The following is a 13084-nucleotide window of genomic DNA, read 5'->3' as shown; positions in this document are numbered from 1 at the left end:
ATGGATGTTGTGAGCACCTACCATATGGGGTAGTTGAAAAGATTCAGTAGTTTTAATGAGTTTAGAATAGTGTCTGGTACAGAGCCAACGTTTTCTGAGAAGGCTATAAACAACATGGGGAAAATGAGTCATACCTAGTGGAAGGCTGGGCCGAATGCTGTCCTCTCTTTTAGTATCCTACTCCATCCTTCTTTTTGCCAAAATTCACTTTATCAGTCAGGTCTTTTTTAGTTGACAAATGACAAAACTCCAAAGCAAATGAGCTTGAGTTAAAAGAAGCATCTGTGGGCTGATGTAATTGGAGGAGCCAATGGAGGATGACCTAGGGCTCTAGCTACATCACGAGGACCCTGTCTCCTCCATCTCCTGGCTCTGCTAGTCTGAGTTGGCTTTATTCTCAGGCAGGTTCTTCCATGTGACAGGAAAGTGCATGACCAGGTGGTCCAACCTTACATTCTATGCCTTTAGATACAAGAGAAACCCTTTTCTCTCAACATCCATAGAGCAATCTTATGGAAGGCCTTTGATGGGGCCAGCTTGGGTCACATAGCCATTCTTTGCACCAATCATTGTGGCTAAAGGGATGGGGTACTGTGATTGACCAGCTGGGGTCATGTGTCCACCCTAATTTGACAGTCCCACAGGAGCCACATGAAATGGCTGAGTATGTATGAGGTGCTAGCCTTGCCATCCTTATCTTTTTCATATATATATATATAAAATTATATATATAATTACATAATTATATATATATATATATATATATATATATATATATATATATATATATATATATATATATAATTTTTTATAGGTTTGTAGAGAGAGGAAGGGAGAGGGAGAGAAACAGCAATGTGAGAGTGGGACATCAGCTGCCTCCTGCACACCGCCTACCAGGGATTGAGCCAGTAACCTGGGCATGTGCCCTGACCAGGAATCAAACCATCAATCTTTCTGTGCACAGGATAACACCCAACCAACTGACCCACACTGGCGAGGGCTCATCATCCTTATCTTTATGGCTCAGTTCATAGGTCATTTCCTCAGGGAACCTTCCCTTCCCCCATGTGGACCTTAACCTTCCCACAGTAAACTGCAAGTTATTCTCAATTTGAGGCTGAGACAACAGGCTATTTATTCATCTGCATTCCCCAGGCCTAGCTTCCTGCCTGGGCTGTGGATGAGACACTGTCGGTGGCCTATGCAACATCCATTTCCCCTTCCTACTCAGATCTTTGATGGATTCCACCCTCTCTCCCTATTGCCTTGGGCTTAGAGGGAAAGCAGATACTCAGTGGTTTAAACCCACTGGAATCTTCCCTTGCCACAGTGGTTGGTTCAGGAATCGGTATGTGAGACAGTTTGGGCAAGACATAGGGTGTCTGGGAAAGGCTTCTTGCTCTTTTGGATGGGCTATGGAAGCCAGCCTGCTCCTTCCTGCCCACTCTTGTGCTGACTGTAAACGAGGAAGCATTTGGCTTCCGTCCACTGCTACTGGCTGCCACCAAACAGCTGGAGGGGAACATACTTTAGGTGAAAGTTGACACCGGGGAGGACAGTGTGGAGATACCTGGATGCTTGATGGCCCTGATCAATTGCTGAATTGGCGAAACCTGGAGTCCACCCAGCCTCAGGACCATCAAGCCCCCAGGCAACATATTTCCTTGTTGCTAATCCACTTTGAGCTGGGGGTGTTGTTACCTGCAGCCACAAGTATCCTCAGAATGTACTTCCTGAATGCAATCATGGTTGAGTGGCCCATGGGCAAGAGCATGCCCTCCTAAATCTTTGCCACCCACACCAGTAGCTTTCTACCCCACAGTAAGACATTCAAAGGTTCTGGATGCTTTTTTAAAAACCACAGCAGTCACTTTACTCTTAAGTTTGCACTTTACAAAACCACAAAGGAGAAGTCCTTAAGGGAGAGAGGGGTGGGGGAGTGGGGGATGGTAAAGAGGGGGAATAGGAAGGCCCAGAAATGCTGTCACCCTCATCTTGGGATAAAGCGGAGACTGGGCCCCTGGTCAGCCCAGCAGGACCTTGCTGTGTCCTGGCTATACACAGCGAGGCCAAAAGACTTCAGGAAAAGGCCATAGTCTTCTAGAAACTGTTGCCATATGACATCTGACAGTCAGCCATAGGCTGAGGCTTCCAGCAGCCAAAGAAGGAAGTAGGCCTCCCTCCCCCAGGCCAGGGGAGGCAGCCTGAGGCAGGGGTGAGGGCTACCCGTCCAGTAGCTTTAGGATGCTCTCCCGTTCTTTCAGAGTCTTCCAGGCCTGGTCCTTCTCCTTCTTGGTGGGGGTCCGCTTCTTTTGCCGGGCAGCCATGATCTTGCGGAAGGCATCCATGACCTCATTGTCTGCCATGCGGACCCGCTGTCTCAGCTCCTGCCGGCTCACCTCCTCCTTTGCTAGCCTGTGGGGACCAGCCAGTCAAGTGTCATGGGAAGCCCACCTCCCGAGTGGGACCCCACCCCCTCCCTCTTCCAGACTGAGTCCACCCACCACCCTAGGCTGGCACTTTTATTGACTGTTTCAGACAAAAAGCAAAGTTACTGAACCACACTTATATGGTGTTATGTGCTAGAGACTACCTTAAGCTCTTCAAAAATATTAGCTCAGTTAATCCTTATAACAACCCTGTGAGGTAGGTACCATTATTCCCATGTCACCAGTAATGAAATTGAGGCTCAAGAAGGGTAAGAAATGCCCCAAGATTCCACAACTAGTGAGTAGGAGATGTGAATCAAGGCAGGAAGGCTCCAAACAATCTTTTAAAGGTGTTTTGGTGCCAGCAGAAGACCTGATTACTTTAGCATCCAAATTCCAGAGCAACCTAAGGATCTAGGCAGCCTAAGGTCTATAGGAGGCAGGTGAGATGCCAAACCAACCCCTCTAAATGGAATTCACCTTATGAATCCCATTATTGGTGAAACAGCAAAGTTTTTTAGAGATTTGATCTACTCCAACCTGGTAATTTTCAAGAAGGGGAGCTGCTGCTCAGGGCAGCAGATGCCTTAAGGCCCTGCAGCTGGTCCAAGGCAGGGCTAAGGACTGCACTCTGGCCTTCTGACAGCCCCAAGCTAGTTCCTTCACTGCCCATTACTTTGGTATCTGCACATCTCTGTTTCTCTCTCCTCTCCCCCTCCCTTCCTCAGTCCTCAGTATCTCTTTCATCTATATTTTCCTCTTGTCCTTGAGAGGGAACTAGAAAGAGGCTTTGGATTTAGCCTTGGGCTCAAGTCACAGCCTGGCTGTTTATGGGCTGGGTGACCTTCAGCAGGATACTCTGTTTCATGAGGCCTTTATTTCCTCATTTGGTAAACAGGGAAAATACCACCTGCCCCTGGGCTATAGTTGAGATTAAATAGGAGGCTGTACATAAAACCCCTGGTACACAGTTGGCACTAATGACATCCTATCTTTTTTTTTTTAAATATATCTTTATTGATTTCAGAGAGAGGAAGGGAGAGAAAGAGAGAAATAGCAACATCAATGGTGACAGAGTCATCATTGATTGGCTGCCTCCTGCATGCCCCCTGCTGGGGATCAAGCCCAAAACCCCCGCCTGTGCCCTGACCAGGAATCAACTGTAATTTCCTGGGTCCTAGGCCAATGCTCAACTGCTGAGCCACACCCGGCTGGGCTTGACACCCTATCCTTAAACACCCTAGTAGCTTGTCAGCAACTACCTCTCCTTTTAATGGTGCACATCTTTACCAATCATCCACTTGGAGCCTGCAAGCCCTTTGCTCTGCCTCTCTTGCTAGCCCCAGTACATTGTTTGAGAGGCAGAGTTGGCCAAATGAATGAGTGTGCCCTGCCCTATTGGGGCTTTGTGAGGCAAAGAGATAGCACCTGCCTGTGAGAAGCAAGGAGACTTAGTTAAGGTGCTTCTCAACTAAGGGCAATAAAAGGGCAGTGACTACTATGATACCCTTTCAGATGTCACCTATACCTTTGTTGTGACCAATGCAGGGCAAAGGATGAAAGTCAATATAAAATGAATAACATTGTGACCAATTCCTTAAAGAACTGGTCCTAAACATTGGGGAATTTCAGGTGAAGGACCAATAATAATCACAAATGTTGAATAAAATGTTACCAGTTGATAAACCTAGGTGAAGAGTATATTGGTGTTCATTGTACTATTCTTCCAGATTTTCTGTATGAAATTTTTCACAAAAAACTTTGGGGGAGAAAGAAAATAAGCATAAATGGATTAAAAAATAAGTCACACAACAATGTGAATACAGTTAACACCACTGAACTGTACAGTTAAAAATGGTTTAGAGCGTCAATGGTTTAGAGGGAAAATATTACATATTTTCCACCACAATTATAAGTAAGTAAATGAATAAATCACAGCAAGACTGAGCCCATGTCTGAGGAATTAGAATCTATTTGAGACATAATCTGTCGGCTGGAGCCTGGCATTGACAATTTTTTCAAGGCTCTCCAGATGATATAGAGGCCCTGCCAGGTTTGGAAGCCTGTCATAAGGCCCCCATAAGATGACAAGCAGTAGCCAAGGCCTTGTTGGCAAAGCCCTGGTCCGTGCATCCTGTCCATACTCACCTCAGTAGGTCATGCTTCTTGGTGCGGTTGTGGGCACTGAGTGCCTTCAGCTCTGCCTGCCGTTTGCGCAGTTCCGCAAGGACCTCGTCCTCTGAGTCCTCTGCAGGGCGGTCCTCAGACTCCAGCAGGCCCTGGGCGATCAGCTCCTCCTTGATGCGGCTCTCCAAGGACTTGGTATGTGGCACACTGCAGGGAAAGGCAGCCCTCAGCTCAAGGGACAGCTTGGAGGGGGGACTCCTCAGAGGTTCCCAAGGTTAGTGAACACCTTCCTTCTCTTTGGTCACCCCCTCTATGTCTATACAGATATAAAAGTACAGAGACAAGGAAATCTGGTCTTGTTTCAAACACAAGCAACATAAATCCATTGCCAGAAAAGTATAGAAAATCTTATAATGCCAACAACCCAAAAAGAACCACTATTATTTTGTTGTATTAACATTATTTTGCTGTATGTTATTAATACATCATATATAATATACATATATTTTACACACACACACGTCCTCCCTTATTAGTGAGGGATATGTTCTAAGACCCCCAGTGGCTGCCTAAAACCATGGATAGTATAGAACCCTGTATATACTGTTTTTTGTATACATACATACTGATAATAATGTTTAATTTATAAACTTGGCACAGTAAGAGATTAACAACTGATAATAAAATAGATTAATTATAACAATATACTGTCATAAAATTTATGTGAATGTGGTCTCTCTCTAATTAATAACTGAGATGGCTACTAAGTGACTAATGGGTGGGTAGAAGATACAGTGTGGAAACACTGGACAAAGGGATGCCTCACACCCCAGGTGGGGTGAAGTGGATGGCATGAGATTTCATCATGCTAGTCAGGGCAGTACACAATTTAACACTTACAAATTGTTATTTCTGGAATTTTCCAATTATTATTTCTGGGCCACAGTTGACAGCGGGTAACTGAAACTGTGGAAAGCAAAACTGCGGATAAGGGGGGGACTGCTGTGCTATATGTATATTCCAGTCTTTTATTATAGATCATTTGTGTTTTCCCCTATGTATACATACATTTTTCCCACTTAACACTATATTAAGTCTTTTCATGTCAATTAACTACATTTCTCTAATATGGTTAATAGTTGCAAATTATCTTATCATATAGAGTTATGACAATTTAGCCAACCACTAACCTTCAGTTGGACATTTAGGTTGTTTACAGTATGAATGGTGCTCTGATGAATAACCCTGTACTAAGTCTGTGCATGCAGAAATGCTGGGCCAGCATGCATATTTGAAACTTTCTCAAACTGCCCTCAGGCCTCTCTATTAATGAAGACCTCTCCATTTCAGGATGAACGGAAGTCAACAGAAGCAGGGGCCAGACTGTGGGGTGTGGATAGGATGCCACTCACCTGAAAGGCTTGTTCTGATTTCGGGGAGAGGTGCTTGCCCCGTCGGCCCCCGATTCTTTCCCAGACATGTCAGGAATAGGAGAGTCCTCCATAGGGGAAATAATATTTTCCTAGAGAACACACAAATGGGGTGGAAGGAGAAAGAACTGTAATATTTCCATTTTCCTGCTCCCCTCTGACCTACATGGATAGTCTTCGAAGACCAGAAATATCTTTTTATTTTTCCCATCCCACCCAATCTGGGAAGCCTTTCCAGCCTCCAAAAAGCTTTGATCATTTTAGAAATCCCCTTTCTTGCACTGATTGCAAAAAAAGGAAGCACAGAAGAACAAACATGGTCCTCAATGACAGTAATGAGAATATCTAAGGTTTATTAAATATCTGCAGTGCACCAGGCACTGTGCTAAGCACGTTGTGGCAGAGGCTGCTAGCTATCTAAAAGCCTTTCTTCCATAGCAGCTGGGCTTACTGCTACCCATATATACTACACTAACCAGCCTCCTTTCCAGTCAGGTATAGTCATGTGACAAATTCCCACCAGTGGAAAGTGATCATAAGAGACAAAAGCCATAGCCAGTCATTGCGCATTAGTCTTCCTTCATACACTCCTCCTAGCTCTTTTTCTGTGGACTTCGAGTGGCAATCACACCCAGAGTGACCCTGTGCAGAGTGCATGTTTAAGATGGCAAAGCCACCATAGCTGGCATCCCTGTCTGATGGTGTGGGGCAGAGACCCCACCCTCACCTCAGCTAATCTGGAAGCACGTGCCCCAGACTGTTACATGAGAGAGAAATACACTATTGTGTTTGGGCCAGAGAGGAAACTGAGGCTCAATGAAGCGATGTGCCTAAGATCAGACAGAGCATAAAGTAAAGGGTCCCTGAACCTGGAGTTTAGAGTCCTGCCTCTAGGTATTAGCTGTGTGATCTCAAGCAAACACTTCCCTTTTGTTGAGCCTCAATCTTCTTGTAGGTAACATGAGGCTAACCACTCTCCTTGCCTCCAACAAGAAGGTATGTGGAAAGGTCAGCTCTTAGCCAACACACAGCAAAAGTAACTGTGAAGTAGTGGCTACCTTTGGGGGAGGTTAAAGACTGGGAGAGACTTCTAGGATACTGGTAATGTTTTATTACACAAGTGTGCTCATTTGTGAAAAGTTATCAAGCTATACACTTATTATCTATGTACTTTTCCTTTTTTTTTTTAATCCTTGTCCAAGAAAGGGGGGGGAAGAGAGAAAGGAGGGAGGGAAAGAGTAACATCAATGTGAGGGAGACACACTGACTGGCCGCTTTATATAGGAGCCCCGACTGGGACTGGGGATTGAACTTGCAACCGAGGTATGTGTCCTTGGCCAGAATCAAACCCAGGACCCTTCAGTCTGCAGGCTGATGCTCTAACCACTGAGCCAAACCAGTAGGGCTCCTTTTTTCTTTTTGTCACCCAAGGATATTTTTTCCATTAAGTTTGAGAGAGAGTGGAAGGGAAGGAGGGAGAGGGAGACAGAGAGAAACAAGGTGAGAAATACTGATTGGTTGCCTTCCGCATGCGCGCAGACCTGGACAAGGATGGAACCTGCAACCCATGTACATGCCCTTAACCAGGAATTTCAAACCTGAGACCCTGTGGTATGTAGGACGACACTCTAACCACTGAGCACATTGGCGAGGGCAATCTATGTACTTTTCTAAATGCATAAAATACTTCAATAAAAAAATGAAATAGCCCGGCCGGGTGTGGCTCAGCGGTTGAGCGTTGGCCTAGGATGCAGGCGATCGCGGTTCGATTCCTGGTCAGGGCACATGCCTGGGTTGTGGGCTCAATGACGACTCTCTTATCATTGATGTTTCTGTCTCTCTCCCTCCCTCTCCCTTTCTCTCTGTCAAATCGATAAAGATATACTTAAAAGTAAATTAAAAAAAGAAAAAAGAAAAAAAGAAATAAGCCCTGGCTGGTGTGGCTCAGTTGGTTGGAGCACTGTCCCATATACCAGGAGGTGGTGGGTTTGATTCTTGGTCAGGGCACATACCCAGAATGCGGGTTCGGTTCCTAGTTGGGGTGTGTGGAAGGCAACCAACTGATGTTTCTCTCTTTTTTCTCTTTCTCCCTTCCTCTCTCTGAAATAAAACAAAACAAAAACAAAAAACAAAACAACGACGAAAGTAAATGTGGTTGCTGTTTTGGGGTGCGGTGCTCACCTCCACCAAGGCTTGCAGGAGGCGCTGTGTCAGGGCACCAAATGGGCACCCATCTTCTGGCTGCTCATGCTGAGCCTCAGACTTCTTCAGCAGGGCATCCACATCTGAAGCAGGCAGAGAAGTGGTGGGCAACTAGACTGAAGTTCTGGGAACTCAAGTCCTGGCCTGGGGTAGACAGTGAGGTGAGCGACCTACCTTTAGTGTCCAGTTCGGTCAGTGGCCCCATGAGGCCTTTCTTCTTATCAGCCACAGCTGCTGCTCGAGCTCCATCCTTTTGCTCCTCCAGCAGGTCCTCCTGTGCCCAGCGCTGGGAGTAGTGCTTTCCCAGGGGTGGGATCTGTAGGAGAGATCCCACAGGCTCAAGGGGATAAACACAGGCTCTTTATTCCTTCACTCATCTCCTTCCCAAGGACTTAGCTCAGGGTGAAGGCCTGTGCCTGGTTTAGGTGAGAAGAGACAAAGGAGGTAAAATCTCTACATTTAGCCTAGTAAGGGAGATGGGTATATAAAGAACTAAAACACACACAGAAGCTAATATGGAGCAATTTTCAAGATACAAGTTACAGAATGATGTGTGTACATGGACCATCTCAGGTCATAGCTCATCTCCAGAGGCCTTAAAGTCAGGAGAGGAAATTCTCTTTTGTACTGCTTAAATTTATTACTGCCGATATGGATTACTTTTTCAAATAAATTTTTTAAAAATTCAGACAAGTGACAGAGGTAGATCAGGTCTTGTGGCAGCCCAAAAAGAGATCAACTTTCTGCTGGTGAATCTGCAAAGGCATTTTGGTGAAGCTTACACGAGGTCAGGGTTTGAAGGGTAAGTCAGTATGCCAAGGGGAGGAGAGCATGTGTAAAGGCCCAGAGCCCAACAAGGATCCTGTGTGGGTCTGGAGTAAAGATAAGGTGCCTGGTGGGGCTGGTAAATGTACCAGTGAAGAGAGGGCGTGGCCAATGAAACTGGAGAGGGGCACTGGAGCTGTGCCACCAAAGACTGAGACACTTGGACTGGATCCTGTGGGTAATGGGAGCCAGGAAGACTGGGAGCAGGGCCGTGTCACATCTGAGCATGACAGTGGACCTATGGGAGAGTTCCCCCTAACACTTTTCTCTATTTTCTACACTTTTTTTAATGGAACCTGTTTTATTTTCATCATTAAAAAAATAAACTTTTAAATATTAAAGAAAGAAAGCTCCTTCTGGAGGAAGGAAGAATTAAGAGCCTGTTTGGATGAAAGCTGATGGAAGTCTTAAACCGAAGCTGAGGGGACAGAGATGTGGGGACAAGGGAGAGCCTCACTGAAGTTGATGCCTTAGGATGTGGTAACCACATGAATGGGACAGAAGGGAGACAATGCAAGGAGAAAGCTGAGACTGGGTTTCTGGGTGGGTTAAAGGGATAGACAGAAGACTGGGCAGGGTAAGGGAAGGAAGATGACATATGGTTTTGGGAGCTTTGATTCTGAGGCACTTCTGAGCCCTCTTGTTCTCTACCGTGTCTGTTAAGGCTCAGGGTTTCTACCTTGTAATGTTCAGCTTCATCTTCTGGGGGTTTCAGTAGCTCCTCTAGCGTGCGCACCTCCTCACTAGTGATATCAGCACAGTAGGGCTCCACCGAAGCCCAGAACCTGCAGGGAGAAGCAGATCCTAAGTGGGTACCCCATGCCCCACCAGCCTCAGCCCAGGGCCTCTCCACAGTCTCCACTTCCCGAATCCCAATGCCTCTCTATGTTCTCTAGCCCAGAACCTGTTGGGGGCATCATTCTTGGGGATCCGCGGCACGTCAATTGGGTCATCAGTGAATTCATATTCCTGGATCTTGGGCTGAAGGTTTTTGGATTTGGGTCGCCCGGGGCCAGGGCCTGGTCCATGTCCTGTCTTCCCTTCCAGTTTCTGCTTCTTGGGCTTCCCATGTTTGGGGGGAGCCCCAAGTTCATGTTCTCGACCCAGTTTCAGGAGTCGTCGGTCACCTTTCTTATCCTGCCAGTCAGTGAGGATCTGAAATTCAGAGACTGTCACTGAGGGGGGAGAAGGGAAGACATAGGACAACTCTTTCCCCCGTAAAGAATTAGGATCTAGAACTTGAGGAGGAGCCAAGGTCTTTCTCCATCCCCTTTTTACTTAGCAAACTCCTACTCATCCTTCAAATTCAGCTCCTTTTCTGTGCCCATCTCACAGGACTTTATTCATATACTTCTCATCATTCCATTCATTTGTCTGTACTCTGATGCTGCTCTGTAGAAGGTGAAACAAATGACCCCAGTACATTCTAGCTCTAGGAAAATATGCTGGTGTAACTTTTTGGTGAAGACAAACAAGTCTCCTAACAAACCTTCACTTTACTGGGAAGCCTTCTCTGCATGTTACCCAGCTTCTTACATGCTAAAATGCAATTGGTTGTGCCATGGCCCTACTTGAAAAGCTTCAGTGAATTCCCAGAGCCCACAAGTTGACTCTATTCATCCTTTGAGATCCAACTGAAATGGCATCTTCTTCCTCTACGAGATTCTGACACTTTGCACCTACACTGTAGGTCCAATTGTGTTGTATGGTCATACTAAAATGAACAGTGTTAGTGTTACTTTTTCTTTTTTTTTTCTTTTTAAATATATCTTTATTGATTTCATAGAAAGGAAAGGAGAGGGATAGAGATAGAAACATCAGTGATGACAGAGTCATTGATTGGCTGCCTCCAGCACGCCCCCAACTGGGGATCGAGCCCACAACCCAGGCATGTGCCCTGACGGGGAATCGAACCGATAGCCTGGATCCTGGGTCGACACTCAACCGCTGAGCCACGCCCGGCTGGGCTATTTTTTCTTTTCAACTAGATTATAAGCTACTGGAGACCAGGAAGCTCATCTTAACCAGCCCTGTTCCCCAGGATCTGGCATAGGACCTGGCACACAGGCCTCAGGGGATTTTATGCTGTGAACAGAAATGATCAGAGTAATACCAATAATTAACACTCGAAATGCTGACTTAGTGTCAGACATTGGGCTGAGCTTTTGCAAAAAAAAAATCTCTCTTAACCCTCACAAAAGCTCTGAGGTAGGTTCTATTTTTCAGCCCAGTTTGCAGATAGAAAACTGATGCTCAGAAACAGAATATAACTTTCCCAAAGTCACACAGCTAGGAAACAGCCAACTAGCAAGTGCTTGGGCCAGGATTCAAAAGCAGGTTTCCTCACTCCATTCCCCTAGTACCTCTAACCATAACACATCACCTGGTACTTGGCTGACCTCCCCCTCCTTTCGGTTGGCTAACTCCCTGAAAGCCAGAATTGTCCTAATTACCTCTCTCTGATTTGCACAGTACCCACAACATAATGGAGGGTGGGGATGGTCAATAAATGCTTAGTGAATTAGAAATCTTGCAATTTATGAAGATTACACACATGCTCAATTTGGGTCTTTCTCTCCCCCTCTAACCTCTTGTACTCCAGGCCTTAGCAGATGGGGCTAACTCAATGATCCATCCATAACTTGTCATAGTCCATCCCTGGTGATGTCCCCTCTGTAGGTTATCACCTGGGTTTCAGCCTCCAACACTCGCAGGCGCCGGCTGGCAGAAGAAAGCAGAGTCTCAAGTTCCAGCTGCAGAGTGTCCAGCTCTTCGATGCCGATGCCATCATCCTCAGAGCGGGCTAGCACTGCCGTGTAGCGTGGACAAACTTTCAGGTGGTCTACAGACTTGAAGTCGTGGAACTGCAAGGGGCAGTCCTTCAGCTCACTCATGGCCAAGGATAGAGGACCCTGTGGAGCTGGAGAGGAGAGGGACATTAATGATAGATAAAACGGCACAAGAAAAGCCCAAGGGCTCCCTCCATCTTGGGAGAACATCAAGGAGAGCACTAGGCTTAAGTACCCTACTGACAGGTTGATGGCACAGCGTCTCCTCACAGAACACATATTGTGCACCAAACACAGTGCAGACATTTTATCAGCTTCTCATTGAATTCCTCATCCAACCCCTTGAGCAGGAACCATGGTGATCTCCATTTTACAAATAAGGAAACTGAGACTCTGTAAGGGTGGGTACATGCCCAAGCTTACCAAAACGCAAGTTGAATGCAGGTAGTTGTGAGTCTGTGCGCCTCACCACCATGATATACTATGTCCTATCTTCCTGACCCTGTTCCTTTTTGTTCTGCTCCTTCTCGGCTCTGCCGAGCCTCTGAGTTCCAAGCATCCCATTCTTACAACATTAATGTTCGTTTTGCCTCCCAGCCTCATCTTGTCTCACCCCTTCCCATTTTTGCGCCAGATAACGGTTAAGAATGTGGCTGGTAAGCCAGACAGACCTGGGTCCAAGCCCAGGCTTTATCATTCTCTATGTGATTCTGATCATGTTATTTAACCTTCCTGAGTCTCGGTTTTTCCATCTGTAAAATGGGGACGAAAGAAGTCCTGGGTCCGTTTCCTCAAAAGAAGTCTGAATCTGTAAAATGGGGATAACAATAGTACCTACCTCCCCGGGATGTTGAGGATTAAGAGATGATGCTCGTCAAGAGCCCAGTTCAGTGACTGGCACAGAAGTGGGACTGCTTAGTGGCTGGTCCCACCCGTGGGTCACCCCAATGCCCCGCTTTCAGGGTCCCTGTCCTCTCGGGACTCCCTAACGCGGCCCCCGCCCCCTCTACCTCCTCACTCCGGCCATCTACGACCACCGGGCCGCGAGAGGGGGCGGGGAGTTCCGGTTGGTGTATCAACCACCCGGAACTGGCTAAGAGCAGGGCCCCTGCAGTTGATGCGGGGGCGGAGAAACGAAAGGGCGAGCCCTCAGCGGCTTGCGGGGGAGGGTTTGCTGGCCGCCAGTTAGCTCGCTGCAGGTGGGGTGAGGGGTATGCCGCGGGTGTACCCTAGGGAACAGCCGGGGAAGGCGGGCGGGGCTCGGCTGCCGGGTTATCGGTCA

General features: G+C 46.8%; 1 protein-coding gene across 1 annotated transcript; it reads right to left on the bottom strand.

Moving 5' to 3' along the window:
- Nucleotides 1-1846: 1846 nt before the first annotated feature.
- On the bottom strand, nucleotides 1847-13060 carry TADA3 (transcriptional adaptor 3). Its single transcript, XM_016209944.2, has 9 exons — nucleotides 12641-13060; nucleotides 11701-11933; nucleotides 9918-10168; nucleotides 9693-9798; nucleotides 8363-8504; nucleotides 8168-8271; nucleotides 5969-6078; nucleotides 4578-4763; nucleotides 1847-2415 (listed from the first exon to the last, which is right to left on the bottom strand). The coding sequence occupies exons 2-9, from the start codon at nucleotides 11905-11907 to the stop codon at nucleotides 2223-2225; spliced, it is 1299 nt and encodes a 432-aa protein (XP_016065430.1). The 5' UTR covers nucleotides 11908-11933; nucleotides 12641-13060; the 3' UTR covers nucleotides 1847-2222.
- Nucleotides 13061-13084: the final 24 nt, after the last annotated feature.

Source organism: Miniopterus natalensis, chromosome 15 (genome assembly GCF_054644295.1).
Source record: "Miniopterus natalensis isolate mMinNat1 chromosome 15, mMinNat1.hap1, whole genome shotgun sequence".
Classification (NCBI taxonomy): Eukaryota; Metazoa; Chordata; class Mammalia; order Chiroptera; family Miniopteridae; genus Miniopterus; species Miniopterus natalensis.
Note: the sequence above shows the minus strand (reverse complement) of the source record. Positions and strands in the feature narration are given on the sequence as shown.